At 37.8% G+C, this 18482-nt stretch overlaps 1 protein-coding gene across 3 annotated transcripts in view; it reads left to right on the top strand.

Moving 5' to 3' along the window:
- The window catches only part of LOC150084540 (ammonium transporter Rh type B-like), a 127293-nt gene that overhangs the window by 24408 nt on the left and 84403 nt on the right, over nt 1–18482 (top strand). The window contains exon 1 of one of the 3 annotated variants that reach the window (XM_090375306.1): nt 10832–11742. The exons of 1 other annotated variant lie outside the window; for it this stretch is intronic. Coding sequence is in view for 1 of the 2 variants with exons in the window: in XM_090375303.1 (XP_090231429.1) it covers nt 12055–12110 (56 nt within the window). In the remaining variant the exon portion in view is untranslated. Of the gene's footprint in view, nt 1–10831; nt 11743–11938; nt 12111–18482 lie in introns of those variants that run through there. One more of the 3 variants, XM_090375303.1, reaches the window with a different exon arrangement.

Raw genomic sequence — 18482 nt, 5'->3', positions numbered from 1 at the left:
GGGACAGGGGTGTTCGATTTCACCCCCTACTAGAAGCTGTGGTCCTGGCAAAAGACGAGCGTTTTATATTTCCACGCTCCCGAGCCGCTTCCGGTTCTGGATCATATGGAAGAAGTATTGAGTATGCGCCTGGTCAACCACGTGTGCCGTGAGCCTGTTACTTAAGGATGTGTTGATTTAACATCATTGTTGTTGAGAAAGGAGGCGGAAGCCTCCGAAAGCTTCAGTCAATGTTTTATCGCTTTTAGCTTTATTGTATTTTAAATATTTTATTTATTTATTTATTTTATTGTATATTAAAGTTTCATCGTATATATTTATTTTGTAAATCTTGCATATATCATTTTACAGTGTAATATCGTTTGGTTCATTTTAGTTTCTGGTATTAAACCATTTTAATTAAACGGTTGGTGTATTTGTTTTAAATTCTGGATATGTACCCTCCCAACCTTAGAGGCCTTTTTGAAGATATGAAAGATACTGCAATGCTATTTCTACCTTGGTCGTTGTTTTTTCAAAATTTGCTTTTTGGTTCTTTTCATTTTATATCGTTGCACTTATTTTCTTTTCCTTTCTTCCACTCTTTGTTCAACACATATATCGCTCCCAGGGTACACCGTATTTTCATTAGTAGCATTAGTTAAATTCGATACTTATATGTATACTTACTATATTCTACACATAAAAATAATTTATGTATACATTATGGTTGTAGGGTACCTTTGCGCTTGCAGTGTCCCTGATCCATAATTCATATTATCGCAATTCTAATCCATCTAAATCTTAATTTTCTTCCCCCACACATACCATACAGCTTCTCTATTTATTTTTATTTTTATTATTCGTAATTATATATATATATATATATATATATATATAGTAAGTTAAAATCATTGGATATATAGCATTAAGTACTATATGTATTTTTATTTAATTCACAAATTATTACAAATATATACAAATAATCACAAAATAACTCATATTATTATTTCCAGGCAATATAAAATATATTACCTGAAAATAATATTTACCTATTTCCATTTTCGTTTTTATGACTATCAATTTCTTATGTAGTCAGAAAATTGTTTTTTATTCTTTCTGAAAATGAAAAAAAAAAATACTTCAGGTATTTTTTTTTTTCGTACCACAGAGAAGTAAGATATTCTGTGCATAGTACGTTTCCAGTATATAGTCAGTGTTGCGCATGCTCAGTCAAGTCGGAACTTCCCGTCAGTATACGATTCATGCCAGGAGCTGGCGTTGACTCGCAACACTAAAGTGCAGGATTACCCGGCTGACCGCAGCTGGGTAATCACAGCTATGTTGTGAAAAAGGCCAATAAAAATTACGTCATTATTATTATTATTACTAGCCATATAGTGCAAGGAAGCCTGAGGGTTATGCTGCACCAGCTAAAAAAATTTCCGAGTTACCCTGAGAGAGAGTCAGAAGTAGAAGGGAATCACCAAGAAAGACCCTGGGTGTGCCAAGCCCATACTCACCAGATGTGAGCCCCTGGGGTTAATCAACAGGATTCGAACTGTGTATGGAGGTTGGCGTTTCTACCAAGCACAGAGTAGTAAGATATCTTACGACTCTGATGTACTAATGGGTACTGTAAAAAAAAAAAAAATACTAATGTTTTAGGGCAGAAAGCCTCAAACTATGACATTGGCTAGTTAATTTTCATCTTTACTACATATGTGAAGTTTTAGACAAGCCAAAGTTTGTATATTGGTATCATTACTGTAACATCTCATATTGTGGAATCCTTCACAATGAGTTGCCCTCCTTATACATAAAATAAGTAATGCTTCCCCATTAGAGAACACTACTGGTACTTATTTTCAGTTGAGTACCACCACATACTCCTTTTACCTCTGGGTACCTGCCTGCCGACTGATGAGATGCCAAATGCAGTATCTTTGAAACAGTGCTGTCTGAGTGGTGGGACTCAACTGGAAATAAGTAACAGTAGTCTTCTCTAATGGGGAAGCATTACGTATTTAGTATAAGGAGGGCAACTTGTGAAGGATTTCATAACATCAGATGTTACAGTAATGATTCTAATGTGAAACTTTGGTTTGTCTAAAAATTCAACTATGTAGAATAATGATGCAACGGCACTAACCAGTGAAATGTTTAATAAATTTGTACCCCTATAATTTTTGGCAATTGCTTATCTCTTTTTTTATATGTTGGTATTGTTATATTTATTGCCACTTGTTGGAATGTTCTTTTCAAAACAGTGTTTATACAACTAAAAAAAGAAAACCAAAATCAACGTTTTTGTAGTTTTTTAATGTGTGGGAATTGATAATATTCCTATGCAGTGGGTTTTTGGTGTGATAGACTTTATTGGGAGGTTGATTTATTGGTGCAGTACTTTGACAGCAACCGTTGCTGACATGTTATTCAAATTTCCTGAAAGCTGCAGTCAGCCTAAATGAGAATATTTATTCGGAATTAGGGGCTTAGAAGGGAACGGGCATTCGTTGTGTTATCAGACACTCAGTCTAAAACACTCTTTCTATTTCAGAAGATTTAGGAGAAGTCCGGTTGGTGCAGTACTTTGACAGCAACTGATGCTGACATGTTATTCAAATTTCCTGAAAGCTGCAGCCAGGCCAAACATGCCTCCCTAAAATCCACTCGTGCACACCTTCTTCATAGTAAGCCCTGTTATGTCACTTAGGTGGCAACGAATGTGTAGAGTGGTTCTCTTCAAGACGCTGGGTCAGCGTGAAGAGGAAAAGACCAAACCCTCTAGCACATGACAGCATGACGAAACAAATGGTCCTCAGTCCCCATCCTGTGGCAGCGAGAGGATCAGAGTAGAAGCAGAGGGTGCTAATCTCTGGGTACAACCAGGCTGCCATGCACAGAAGTTGAACTTGGCCTATTACAACGTAAGATCACTCTTTGGCGAAGATACGATATTAGAGCTGGAAAAGGAATTATAAAATGTGAATTGGAATATCATCAGTCTGGCTGAAACAAGAAGAAGAAATGAATCACTTATAAGTTTATCAAGTGAAAATCTGCTGTACACCAATGGAAACAGTGAAAGGAGCGAAGGTGGAGTTGGCTTTCTGGTCCATAAAGATATAAAAAACAACATTTTGGAATTCAAATGTACATCACCAAGGATGTCAAGACTACTACTCAGGATTTCTAAGAGGTACAATCTAAATGTTGCTAGCAGATGAGCAAGTACAACTAGTACAAGCAGACGATACAAAAGTCGGCAGGGTTGTTAATGACACTAATGACAGTACGCTGCTGCAACAGGATCTAGAAAAATTGAGCAGATGGGCTGAGAGGTGGCAGCTGAAGTTTAACAGTGATCAATGTAAAGTACTGAATATGGGAAGCGAATTGCTGCTATGCATAAAGGAATGGTTGAGTGGGAGAAGACAGAGTGGTAATCAATGGACACTGCTCTTCATGGAATAATGTTATTAGTGGAGTCCCCCAGGGTTCAGCGTTGTGTCAATTTTTGTTTTCTGTATTCATTAATGATATTGATGATGGTATATCAGGCTTAATATCCAAGTTTGCAGATGATATGAAGGTCGGCAGGGTTGTTAATGACAGTACGCTGCTGCAACAGGATCTAGAAAAGTTGAGCAGATGGGCTGAGAGGTGGCAATTGAAGTTTAACGTTGACAAATGTAATGTACTGCATATGGGAAGCAGTAACCCCAGAGTAATGTATCAACAGTGTGGTACTACACTGACAGAGGTAGAGAGTGAAAAGGACCTGAGGTTAATTGTGCAAGCAGATAAGAAGTTTTCTCAGCAGTTCAGACAGTCTGCAAGAGTAGCTCATGGTGTCTTGTCAATGATATACAGGAATTTTTCTAGTAGGGATAAGGAGGTGATTATCCCCTTGTATAAGGCAATGATCAGGCCACACCTTGAATACTGTATACATGTCTGGATGCCTCATTTTAAGAAGGCTGTAGAGCTGTTGAAACGAGTACAGGGAAGGGCAACAAGATTAGTGAATGGAACAAAGGTTTGCTCTTACAAAGAAAGGCTTAAGTTTTGCAAATTATAGTGTCTGGAGACTAGGCACCTGCGAGATGTCTGATTGAGGTGTATAAAGCCTTGAATGGTTTGAGCATGCTCAATGCTGATGGGATTTTTTCTCTTGCTCAGAATAATCTCCTGAGAGGGCATAAATTCAAATTGAGGAAAGACAGTTGTAGGATAGATGTGCAGAAGTTTGCCTTTAACCAGCGGGTGGTTCATTGCTGGAACAAACTTCCATCTGTCATAGATTTTTTTTTTTTTTAGGAGCATTAGCAACTAAGGCCATATTGCTCTGGGGATATGCGGTGGTCATTCTCTGACCTTTCCGTATTTGGTGGTCACAGGCTTGAACCCCAGTCTAATTAAGAAGCATGTGCTACACACTGCTGCTCCTGCCCATCTGGCTATGGAGGAGCCTCTGTCATAGAAGTTGATAGCTTAAATAGATTCAAGGTATAACTAGCCAAACATTTGGAGCAGGTGAATGAGTGAAGTGAGAAGGGTTGTTTTTTTTTTTTTTTGGCTGATGCTATATAAGCTTGCTTTCTTACATCATGTGCCCTTGCTAATGCTAATGTTATAATGATTTATGCACCAACATCGAGTCACAATGATGAAGAGGTTAAAGAAATGTACACTGAAATTGAGAGTCTTCTAGATGAGCAGAAAATCCACTACACTATCATTATGGGATGAAGGTTGGAAAGAGACAAAACAATGTAGAAAGGGGAACTATAGGAGATTTTGGAATTGGTGAAAGACTTTTGAAATTTTCAGATTCTCGAGGAATGTCAATAATCAACACTTTTTTCAAGAAAAGGGTGAACAGAAAGTGGACATGGAAGAGCCCAAATGGATTAACAACTAATGAAATCAACTTCATCCTCACTAACAGATGATATATCGTGAATGATGTTACTGTCCTGAACAAGGTAAATGTTGTAAGTGGTCACAGAATGGTAAGATGCATACTTGATATAGATGTAAGGAAAGAAAGGAAACACTGACTCGAGTAAATGATACGGTCTTTGAGATAACAGAAGAGGAGAAAAAGCAGTATGTACTGGAACTTAAGAACAAGTTTGAGCTTCTGCAGACTGTTCAGGACCAAGATATCGATGAGGAATACTACAACTTTCTGAAAGTGATAAAGCCCAAGAAACCTATAGGTAAAAAGAAATCCAAAGAAGAAAAAATTAGTCAAGAAACACTTGTCGTGATGAACCGAAGACAACAAATGAAGAGCAAAATAAACACTGACAACGATAAAATTGAGTATACTGAGTTATGCAAAGCCATTAGAAGAGACTGAAAGAGGACATAAGAAGATTTAACACAAGAAAAGTAGAATAAGCATTAAGGGAAAACAAAGGATTTAAATGAGCAGCCATGAGCAGTAATACGGAAAGACAAATTATACTGAAACTGAAGAATAGTGATGGTGTTCTTATAAATAGCAGAGAAGGCATAATTCAAAAAGCAAACGACTACTACAGAGAATTATACAAGGAGCGAGGGAATGATGCCAGCAGTGGGGAAGATTGATCACAAATTAGTAATGCATATGACATACCCGATATCCTTCCTGATGAGGTAGAACATGGGTTGAAGAAAATGAAGATTCAGAAAGCCCCGGGGAAAGATGAAGTTACTGTAGAGTTTTTAAAATTGGGACGAAGAGACATGACACAGAAACTGGCAAGACCCTTCACAAAATACCTTAGGAAAGACATGACGCCAACGGAGTGGAATAATGTAATCATAATTTTGCTGCATAAGAAGGGAGATAAATCAGAAATTGGAAATTATAGACCAATTAGCTTGTTGTCCCACATCTACAAGTTTTTCACAAGGGTCATTACTAACAGATTAGAAATAATACTTGATGAAAATCAACCGAAAAAGCAAGCTGGCTCTGGGACAGGAGTCTCAGCTATGGATCACCTTCACATAATATCACAGCTAAATGGAGAAACCAAATGAATATAAAACACCATGATGTCTGGCATTTGTGGATTATGAAAAGGCATTTGACTCCATACAGCATAAGGCAATGTTTCAGGCCCTGGAAAGACAAGACACAGATACCCCATATATTATGATTTTGAAGAAAATATATGAGAATGCTACCTCCTTTATTAGACTAGACAAAGACAGTTGTAAATTTAAAATTGAGAAAGGAGTCCGACAAGGAGACACAATATCTCCGAAGTTATTTACTGCTGCTCTTTAGGAAGCTTTCAGAAGATTCGACTGGTTGCAGAAAGGAGTCAATGTGAATGGAGAGCACTTAAACCATCTACGATTTGCAGATGACAATTTGATCGTAAGCCATTATTCCAAAGAATTAGAGGAAAATCTTAATCAGTTATATGGGAGTAGGAGACCGACAGAATTACTTATCAAGTACAGGTCACTGTTGAACAAAAGCAGACAATTAGGGTTGAATTTGAAAGTGTCTGCAATTCTGCCCAGACATGATAGGAGGGAGTATATGATGAGAGCCTTGTCGATCAATTCGGCCCTGGAAAGATTGTGCAAGGCTCAAGGGGTAGAATTTTTTTCAGCCTGGACTGTACTTGTTAACAGGAGAGATTGCTTCTACAGGGATGGGATACACTTAAATAGAAAGGGTGCAAGAATATTTGCTGATGCTATCGAGGCAGTGTTAGGTGGGTCGGAAAACTGCTAGTTGGGGGGAGACAAAGACCAATAGATTGACGGTAGCCACTGGCAGAGGTGAAAGAGATTCTTGCACTGCTTCTATTAGAATGAGCAGAAGCCTGAAAAACAAGATACATAATATTTCAGAGACTGCTGGGAGCCATTGCGGTACAAGTAAACACATGAGTTGTGTTAGGGTAGCTAAGAATAGAAACAGGTGCAGGTATACTTGCGTGTACACCAATGCTAGGAGTTTAGTAAATAAATTTGATGAATTTGAGGTATTGCTCAAAACATCAAAGGCAGATATTGTTGGGATATCAGAGACGTGGTGTCACACAGATATAAGGGATGCAGAACTGGAATTTGGGGAGTACAACGTCTACAGAAAGGATAGACAGGATAGGAAGCAGGGAGGGGTTATGCTATTAGTTAAGAAACACATAAAAACCAAGGAAGTGAAGCCAGTCGACATCGCTGGACAGTGCAGTGTTGAGTCAGTTTGGTGTGACATAAGCATTGGGAGATCAAAATTGAGAGTGGGAGTATGCTATAGGCCTAATGGCTCTGATGAGTATAATAAGAAACTGTACAGGGAAATAGAGTGGGCCAGTAAATCAGAGAGTCTTATAATGTGAGATTTTAATTTCCCAGATATTGACTGGAATTTGGGGGCTGGTCACTCACACACTAGCAGGGCTTTTGTGGATTTATTGGATGATTGTTTTCTACATCAGCATGTTCGGGAGGCAACTAGAGGGAGTAATACTCTTGATTTGATTATCAGCAGTGATTCTTCATGCATTAAGAATTTGCAGATAAATGAACCACTAGGTGGCAGTGATCACAGTGTGCTGAAGTGGGATTTACTCAAAGAGGTAACTACCATTAGGGGAAAGGGAAGGGTTATTGCTTCCGTAAAGGCGACTACGATGGACTGAGACAGTATTTAAATTCTATACAGTGGGACCAACTGACCATCAAATTCAAAATGGGAAGCATTCAAAGAATTAATCTTGGAAGCTACTAGGCTTTACATACCAACTAAGAAATATTGTTCAAGGTTTAGGCCAAAATGGATGTCAGATGAACTAATGAGGCATATGGCAGAGAAGAAAAATGCATAGGATACTTACAAATTAACACATGACACAGAAGCCTATGATAGATACAAGTTGATATGCAACCAAGTTACAAAGGAGGTTAGGAAGCCTTGGCAAGGGATGCAAAGAAAAACAGCAAAGAGTTCTTTACTTATGTAAACTCTAGAAGGAAGGGGATGAATCAGATTGGTCCACTTGATATTGATGGGTCAACTGTTGATGATCCTGCTCAGGTAGCTAACAAACTAAATGAATATTTTGCATCGACATTCACACATGAGGAGTTATTCGGCGAGGGGAATGCCAGAGGTGTATTCAACTCTAGCAGTAAGCTACAGAATCTTGAAATCACTGGGAGTAAAGTGGAGGAGAAACTGTTGAAGATAAACACAAGAAAGGCACCCGGGGTGGATGGGATCTATCCAGTTATATTAAAGGAGGCAGCAAAGGAAGTAAGCAAACCCCTAGCCATAATTATGAGAGTTAGGACCTCCCCTTGGACTTAGGGGAGGTACCCATAGACTGGAAATGTGCAAATGTGACCCCAATTCTCAAAGGAGGATCAAAGGCTGACACAAGTAATTATAGACCTGTGAGCTTAACTTCTGTTCCAGGAAAATTAATGGAGGCACTGGTTAAAGAAGCACTACAGAATCATTTAGACAAGACTTCAGTTATAGCTCGGACACAGCATGGTTTTGTTAAGGGGAAGTCTTGCCTGACCAATTTGATTGGATATTATGATGCAGTCACAAAAGAACTGGATGCAGGGAATAGCTTTGATATTATATACTTGGATCTTAGAAAGGCTTTTGATACTGTTGCACATGGAAGACTGCTACACAAATTGGAGCAGTGTGACATTGGAGGCAAATTGCTGCTATGGATAAAGGGGTGGTTGAGGGGGAGAAGACAGTTGTAATCAATGGACACTGCTCATCGTGGACTAATGTTATTAGTGGAGTCCCTCAGGGCTCAGTGTTGGGTCCATTATTGTTTTCTGTATTTATAAATGATATTGATGATGGTATATCATGCTTAATGTCCAAGTTTGCAGACGATACAAAGGTTGGCAGGGTTGTCAAGGACACTACTGACACTATGCTGCTGCAACAGGATCTGGAAAGGTTGACCAGATGGGCTTCGAGGTGGCAAATGAAGTTTAAGATTGACAAATGTAAAGTAGTACACATGGGAAACCGCAACTCCAGAGCAACGTATCAACTCTGTGGTACTACACTGACAGTGGTAGAGAATGAAAGGGACTTGGGGGTGGTTGTGCAGGCAGATATGAAGTTCTCTGAGTAGTGCAGACGGGCTGCAAGAGTAGCTCATGGAGTATTGTCAATGATATACAGGAATTTTTCCAGCAGGGATAAGGAGGTGATTATTCCCTTGTATAAGGCAATGGTCAGGCCACACCTAGAGTACTGTATACAGGTCTGGAGGCCTCATTTCAAGAAGGATGTAGAGCTGCTGGAACGAGTACAGAGAAGGGCAACAAGATTAGTGAATGGAACAAAGGGGGTGCTCTTACGAAGAAAGGCTTAAGTTTTGCAAATTACAGTGTCTGGAGACTAGGCACCAGCCAGGTGATCTGATAGAGGTGTAGAAAGCCTTGAATGGTTTGAGCATGCTCAATGCTGATGGGATTCTTCCTCTAGCTCAGAATAATCACCTGAGAGGGCATAAATTCAAATTGAGGAAAGACAGATGCAGGATAGACGTGCGGAAATTTGCCTTTAGCCAGCGGGTGGTTGGTTGGTGGAACAGACTTCCATCCCTTGTAGTGGAGGTTGATAGCCTAAATAAGTTTAAGGCTCAGCTGGACAGGTATTTTGAACAAATAGAGGGGTGAAGTGGAAGTGGGGTTTTTTTTTTTTTTTTGGCTGATGCTGCATAAGCTTGCTTTCTTGCATCAAATGCCTCTGCTAATGCTAATGCTAAACAGAGTTAGTAAGGATTTCGGACTAAAGGTGAATATGGCTAAAACAAAAGTAATGATGAACAAGTATGCCACAGAAAGGGATATAATCATTGAAGGAGCAGTAATTGAAAAGGTGAATTCATATACTTATCTGGTACAAATCATTAGCTGTAATAATGATAAATGGCTAGAAATCAAGAGAAGAATAAATTTTGGATGGATAGCATTCAGGAAATATAGTCACATACTGAGAAGCAATATCCCAATTTGTTTGAAACTTAAAATAATGAACCAATGTATACTCCCCACGATGACTTATGGAAGTGAAACTTGGGCACTCACCAAAAGAAAGGAAGAGAAGCTGAGAACTGCACAACAAACAATGGAACAAATTATATTAGGAATCAGACTGTTAGATAAGAAGAGAAGCACATGGATTAGGTAGCAAACTCAAGTAAAGTACATTCTTATCAAAATTAAAGAACTAAAATGGTCTTGGGCAGGACACATAGCTCGAAGACATGATGACAGATGGACTAAGAAAATAACAGAATGATACTCAAGAGGAGCTGGAAGAAAACCTGGAAGACAACAATGGAGATGGGCAGATGAAATTCACGAGTTTGTGAGTAGTAAATGGATGTCCATTGCACAAAACAGAAGGAACTGGAAAGTTAATGAAAAGGCCTTCACCCTGCAGTGGATATAAAATGGATGATGATGATATGAATTCTGGGATGAATGTGACTGGAGGGTGGATAAATGTATTTTTTGTAAATTTAAAAATAACTGAAATTAGTTTTAGATGTGAGTAAAATCGACTAAGATGTTAATATTAAAAGAGCAACAGCTGTTATTTATTTTTTTTTGTAATATACTTCTTGAAATCAGATTGTTCTTGTCTTTTCTTATTGGGACAACCATCCAATCTTTATTACAAGCATAAGCAATTCTGTTATTTTTAAATTATCAATGCCATATTAAAAGCAATAATAGTAATAATAAGCAAATTAATCATTTGCTTATTATTACTATTACCTATTGCTAACACAATACTAGCTGGTAGCGCAGTGGTTATAATCAAAATTCTCCCAACACTGGATGGAAAAGGCATGGAAGTGAATTCGAATAAAAGTTCTAAGATCCTATCCTCTTGTCAATGATACAAGAAACTTTTTATAGGCTTTTTTTCATTTCCTGGCTGAGTTGGTCAGTCTCAGGTGAGGATAGCAAGGCTTTTTATCCAGCAAAACAAGAAAACCGACCAGACAGCACACGCAATTTATGAACATAATATGCATTGGTTGGATGAGGTTGTTCTCTAGTAATCTTAATATGACAATTTCTTCTTATAAGTTTGTTAACAAGGAATACCTCAATAGATAACTGAAATAATTAAAAGAGAGCTGTCAGGCTTTCAAAATTGACAAAGAAAAAAGGGAAGATAGAAAAATGGTTACTTCAACGATCAGATATTATTTAACTCAGCAGTTATATGTTATTTAAATTCATTGACATCGGTTAATGCAACTTCAAATGATAACTTCTGGTAATGGTCAAAACAGAAGGAGGACAGCGTGCTAGTACTCCTGACAGGGGGGAGGGAGAGATAAGGCTTACAGTACCCACACCAGCAATTCTTTGAGGGGGCATGGCCAAGTCCTTTAATAGTAATTAAATTCACTTTTAATAGTTGGCACAAAAAAAAATCTTCAAAATTGAAATAAAATAGTTTTGCTTTATTAAATTTTTATCTTATTGAGTTGTTATATGTTAGAACTGGCTTGCTACTTTTTGACCCTCTCATTTACATGTGGACACAATTGCACAAACAAACATATATATTCAAAGATGAGAGCACCTTCATTTATTTTGCACCAGGGCCTGCTTTTGCTCTTGACTTCCTTAGGTGCAACAACAAAATTGATCAATCTGGAAGAATTATCTGAACAGAAGCATCATATTGAAAACACGGTAAAAGAGGAATGTGTAGAAGAAACTGAATCTATGGTAATTACTTCTGATAATTGAGATACTTGACCAGAACAAATATATAATAACAACAGACTTTATTTAGTTAAAATTGGTCCTGCTCAAGAAAATAATTCATTTCCCTGAAGATGATTCCAACCTAAATTTTTCACTTTCATACTATTATAGATTACTAAATAAGGGAGAAAAAGTTTTAAGAGATCGGCTAATTTATTCAAGATAATAATGCTGTGTATTGCTTTTTGTAAAAATATTTGTGATATTTTATTAGCAAGTAAAGGGCTTTAAAGATTGGCATCATGGAACCCCAGGGGCTCACATCTGGTGGGTATGGGCTTGGCATACCCAGGGTCCCGAGCTGGATATCATCATTCCTCTCTTTCTTGGTGATTCCCTTCTCTCTCTCTCTCTCTCTCTCTCTCTCTCTCTCTCTCTCTCTCTCAGGGTAACTTGGGAATTTTTTTTGGCTGGTGCAGCATAAGCCTCAGGCTTCCTTGCACCATATGGCTAATAATAATAATATTGGAGATATGAAAAAAATAAATTTCACATGGATTTTTTATAAAAAAATAGATAGAATTAGCAACTTGAATGCCAATCAGTAATTTTTAAAAAATGTTACTTATGCAATAAGCAAAAAAGGTAAAATAGTAATAGGAATAGTCATTTGTATAGGTCTGTATTTAGTAAAACAAAATTCACCTTTTAGAACAACTAACAATAAATTATGTGAAAACCAGTAATAGCAATTTTTTTAATAGATATTAATTTAGATTAATATCTAAATTAATAGATATCACTGCAAAACTAGATTGAATTAGTAGTGGTAGTGGCAAATGATGCAAGAAAGTAAGCATATATAGCATTAGCCATATAAGCTTGTTGAGAACTGTTGTTGCAAAACATATATGTTGTATTTGGGGGGGGGGGCGAGGGTTTTCTAAAGGGAGAAAGAGAGATAGAGACTAAAGCAGTGTTAATTCTGGGAAATTATTAAGCTTTAAACATATTATCAGTAAAAAAATCAACATTATTTTGATCATGATGTGGTGGCTAGTTGGCTGTCTTTTCCACTTTGGTCACTGTGCTGAGGGCTTACGAAAAAATAAAACACAAAAAATAGAATTCAATGATTTTATTTGAAAAATAAAATTTTACAAACATTTTTTAAATGCAGATTTCTAAGATTAATTCATTCTTTGGCTTTTTCTCTTAGTGAAATCATTAACAGCATCATCAAATTTTTATTACGAGTAAGTAATGGAATAAGTGTTGTAGAAATAACTTCAAAACCAAATTTATAGAAATATTTTTGAATTTCTTTAAAAACAAACAGTTAGATTTAACTGAAGAATTTTAATATCTTTGGCATAATGAGGTGCGACTCAGAATGAAGAGTACCAGCAGTTTGTGAACTGCAAAAGATGCCCCTGCCTGAGAAATCATAGAATTCTATGGAAAAAAATATGCTGCTCTCTTTAAGGAAAAAAATTTTCAAATAAAATTTAAATATTTTATAGCCAAATAAATAAATGAATAGGATGGAGCTGCCAAAATTTATTTTGCTCACAGGTGTAAGAATACTTCATTGGGGATTTTTCTCATTTTGCAGTGAAACACCTCATAGGAATTTATCCACCCCCATTCTTTGGGAGAATTCAAACTGGAAAAGCTAGACATCTTTGTGGTGAACTAATTAGTTCTTAAAAAGGTTGAGTATACTGATAGAATCCTGACTCTTGTTCAGACAACAGATGAATGGGGACGTATATTTATATTGAAAAGGGATGGGGCAGAGTAGATATGCAGGAATTTGCACACAGAGGACAAATAATTATTGAAATAAATTTTCACATAGTGTTTAAAATAGGAAGTTTAGCTAGTTTGAAGTTTAAATAAATTTAAAGATTTTTTTCGCTGACGTATAGACTCTCTTCTTCGTGTCATTTGGCCACTACTAATACTGTAATAGTCTAACTAAAAATAACATTGTGCATTAAATAATTGCATAACATAACATTAGTACTTTAAATTAGGGAGAAATTTACATAAATAAATGTTTCAATGAATCAGTCAGTTAATTTAATTAGAAACAAACTTTTATCACTATCTATTTTATCTGAAATGATTACGAATTGCAATGAAGACATCTTGTTTCCTAATGTACCGAGTATAACTGATATTTTCGATATATTTTTATTTGAATAAAGAATGACCTGTTGTCAGTTTACAGAGAAATAAGTTAGCATTAGCATTAGTAGAGGCATATGATGCAAGAAAGCAAGCTTATTCAGCATCAGCCAAAAAAAAAAAAAAAAAAACCCTCTCCCATTTCACCCCTCCGTTCGTTCGAAATACCTGTCCAGTTGAGCTTTAAATTTGTTTAGGCTATCAACTTCAACAACAAGTGATGGAAGTCTGTTCCACCAACCAACCACCCGCTGGCCAAAGGCAAATTTCCGCACATCTATCCGACATCCGTCCTTCCTCAATTTGAATTTATGCCCTCTGAGGTGATTATTCTGAGAAAGATGAAGAATCCCATTGGCATTGAGCATGCTCAAACCATTCAAAGCCTTATACACCTCTATCAGATCACCTCGCTGGTGCCTAGTCTCCAGACTCTGTAATTTGCAAAACTTAAGCCTTTCTTCGTAAGAGCAACCCTTTGTTCCATTTACTAATCTTGTTGCCCTTCTCTGTACCCGTTCCAGCAGCTCTACATCCTTCTTGAAAAGAGGCCTCCAGACCTGTATACAGTACTCAAGATGTGGCCTAACCATTGCCTTATACAAGGGAATAATCACCTCCTTATCCCTGCTAGAAAAATTCCTGTATATCATTGACAAGACACCATGAGCTACTCTTGCAGCTCGTCTGCACTGCTCAGAGAACTTCATATCTGCCTGCACAATTACCCCCAGGTCCTTTTCATTCTCCACCACTGTCAGTGTAGTACCGCAGAGTTGATACATTGCTCTGGGGTTACTGTTACCCATATGTAGTACTTTACATTTGTCAATGTTAAACTTCATTTGCCACCTCTCAGCCCATCTGTTCAACCTTTCCAGATCCTGTTGCAGCAGCATAGCGTCAGTAGTGTCCTTAACGACCCTGCCAACCTTTGTATCATCTGCAAACTTAGACATTAAACTTGATATCCCATCATCAATATCATTCATAAACACCGAAAACAACAATGGACCCAACACTGAACCTTGAGGAACTCCACTAATAACATTAGTCCACGTTGAGCAGTGTCCATTGATTACCACTCTCTGTCTTCTGCCACTCAACCATCCCCTTATCCATAGCAGCAATTTGCCTCCAATGCCACACTGCTCCAATTTGTGCAGCAGTCTTCCATGTGCAACAGTATCAAAAGCCTTTCTAAGATCCAAATATATAATATCAAAGTTATTCCCTGCATCCAGTTCTTTTGTGACTACATCATAGTATCCAATCAAATTGGTCAGGCAAGACCTGCCCTTAACAAAACCATGCTGCGTCTGAGCTATAACTGAATTCTTGTCTAGATGATCCTGCAGTGCTTCTTTAACCAGTGCCTCCATTAATTTACCTGGAACAGAAGTTAAACTAACAGGTCTATAATTATTTGTGTCACCCTTTGATCCTCCTTTGTGAATTGGGGTTACATTTGCACATCTCCAGTCTATGGGTACCTCCCCTGAGTCCAAAGAAGCTCTCATAATTATGGCTAGGGGTTTGCATACTTCCTTTGCTGCCTCCTTTAATATAACTGGATAGATCCCATCCACCCCAGGTGCCTTTTTTATGTTTATCCTCACCAATCTCTCCTCCACTTTCCTCTCAGTTATTACAAAATCATCCAGCTCACTGCCAATGTTTACTTTACCTACATCATTCTCCTTCCTGAATAACTCCTCATGCGTGAATGTAGATGCAAAATACTCGTTTAGCACCTGAGCAGGATCCTCAACTGTTGAACCATCAATATCCAGTGGACCAATCTGATTCATCCCATTCCTTCTCGAGTTCAAGTATGTAAAGAACTCCTTTCTGTTTTTCTTTGCATCCTTTGCCAAGGATTTTTCGTAGTCTGCCTTTGCCTGCCTAATCTCCTTTGTGACTTGGTTACAGACCAACTTATATCTATCATAGGCTTCCATGTCACCCATTAATTTGTATGTATCCCATGCATTTTTCTTCTCTGCCACATGTCTCATTAGTCCATCTGACAACCATTTAGGCCTAAACCTTGAACAATATTTCTTAGTTGGTATGTAAAGCCTGGTAGCCACCAAGATTAGTTCCTTGAATGCTTCCCATTTTGAGTTTGCTGTTGGTAACATCATCAGTTGGTCCCACTGTATAGAATTTAAATACTGTCTCAGACCATCATAGTCGCCTTTACGAAAACAAAAACCCTTCCCTTTACCTCTGATGGTAGTTACCTCCTTGAGTAAATCCCACTTCAACACACTGTGATCACTGCCACCTAGTGGTTCATTTATCTGCAGGTTCTTAATGCATGAAGAATCACTACTGATAATCAGATCAAGAGTATTGCTCCCTCTTGTTGCCTCACGAACATGCTGATGTAGAAAACAATCATCCAATAAATCCACAAAAGCCTTGCTAGTGTGCGAGTGACCAATCCACAAATTCCAGTCAATATCTGGGAAATTAAAATCCCCCATTATAAGACTCTCTGATTTACTGGCCCACTCTATTTCCCTGTTCAATATATTATTATACTCATCAGAGTCATTAGGCCTATAGCACACTCCTACTCTCAATTTTGATTTCCCTATGCTTATGTCACACCAAACTGACTCGACACTGCCCTGTCCATCGATGTCAACTGGCTTCACTTCCTTTGACTTTATGTGTTTCTTAATTAATAGCATAACCCCTCCTCCCCTCCTGTCCTGTCTATCCTTTCTATATACATTGTATTCCCCAAATTCCAGTTCCGCATTACTTATATCTGTGTGACACCACGTCTCTGATATCCCAACAATATCTGCCTTTGATGTTTTGAGCAATACCTCAAATTCATCAAATTTATTTACCAAACTCCTAGCATTGGTGTACACGCAGGTATACATGCACCTGTTTCTATTCTTAGCTACCCTAACACAACCCATGTGTTTACTTGTAACGCAATGACTACCAGCAGTCTCTGAAATATCCTGCATCTTGTTTTTCAGACTTCTGCTCATTTGAATAGAAGCAGTGCAAGAATCACTTCCACCTCTGCCAGTGGCTACTGTTAATCTATTAGTCCTTGTATCCCCCCCAACTAGCAGTTTTCCGACCCACCTAACACTGCCTCGACAGCATCAGCAAAAATTCTTGCACCCTTTCTATTTAAGTGTATCCCATCCCTGTAGAAGCAATCTCTCCTGTTAACAAGTACAGTCCAGGCTGAAAAAAATTTTACCCCTTGAGCCTTGCACAATTTAAATCTTGAAGTCAGTTTACAGAGAAATAAGTTGCACAATTTAAATCTTGAAGCCAGTTTCATGTCTAAAGACCGCAAATCAGCAGAAGATATCTGCCAGATGGCAAATAGCACAATCAGGAATTTGAGAATTACCTGGATTGCATTGGGCTCGAAATTAATGCACAGAAGTCTGCCCAAATGACCATAACTTACAAGCACAATAAAAATGACATCTCGATCTCTGTGAATGGATCTGGCATGGCAAAAGTGCACTCTCACCTGGACCTGGGTCTTAAGTGGGATAACAAACTCACCTTTGCCCTACACTTCGCCCATATGAAGACGAAAATATACACTGCTTTATGGGCTACTTGACAAGAACTGGTAGGAATTAGGGATCCATGGTTAGCGACCAAGTACATTTTAAAGTGTGTCCTGCCGATTACAATGTACATCTCTCAAATCTGGTCCTCAGCTCCAGATTCACATTATAATTCCATCCTTGAGATCAAGTACTGGTTCTTGTGATGGCTTAACAGAGTTGCTGGCCACCCTTTTACTATCTCAAGGGCCATTCTCTACTCAAACCTTAACATCACACCCTGGATGCAGCAGATAATTAACAGGAACATACACACTTGCACAAATGTTCACAGGCAGAATGGATGCACCAGCCCTGGATAATATTCTAGTCAAACCACGTGCCACTGCTAAATGTTGTGGAGGAGTAAATCATCCACTGCATCCAATCCTGAACAATCTTAGTAGCCTGCAAAGATTCTTCCCATCAAATCAGCAAAAATATTTAACTCTCTGCACATAGATGCCAAGAAAATCTGTAAGGATGCAACATACCAGAAAGAGATATTAACGGATCCTTATAGACTTACCAAAATATGAATTGGCAAAATATGAAATAATTGTGGTGAAAAGTGAAACTTTCTGCTTTAACCCTTGGCTGATGCTGCATAAGCTCATACACTTGCTTTCTTGCATCACATGCCACCACTACTACTACAACAACATGCTTCCATTTTCCACTCATAGTGCTTATACTAACCCTAATAACATAGATGGAACATGGCAAATAAAAAAATTAGAAAATTAGAGAGTAAAAATTTTTAAATCTTATTTATTTCTTTTTTTTTTTATTAAATCTTTAAAATTAGAGAGTAAAAAGTCACGAAATCAACAAACATAAAAAATCAGCATGGCTCAACAGTCAACTTGTGTGAGTTCCTGGTGTGTACTGTGCTGAACTACTTACTCTTGTCTTTGATGACAAAGTAAATACAATTTTTCCACAATTCACCTCGGATAATGCAAA

This window comes from Mastigoproctus giganteus, chromosome 6, assembly GCF_048544385.1.
Source record: "Mastigoproctus giganteus isolate SK-2022 chromosome 6, ASM4854438v1, whole genome shotgun sequence".
Classification (NCBI taxonomy): domain Eukaryota; kingdom Metazoa; phylum Arthropoda; class Arachnida; order Uropygi; family Thelyphonidae; genus Mastigoproctus; species Mastigoproctus giganteus.
The sequence above is the reverse complement of the archived record's forward strand: the minus strand, read 5'-3'. Positions and strand labels throughout refer to the sequence as shown.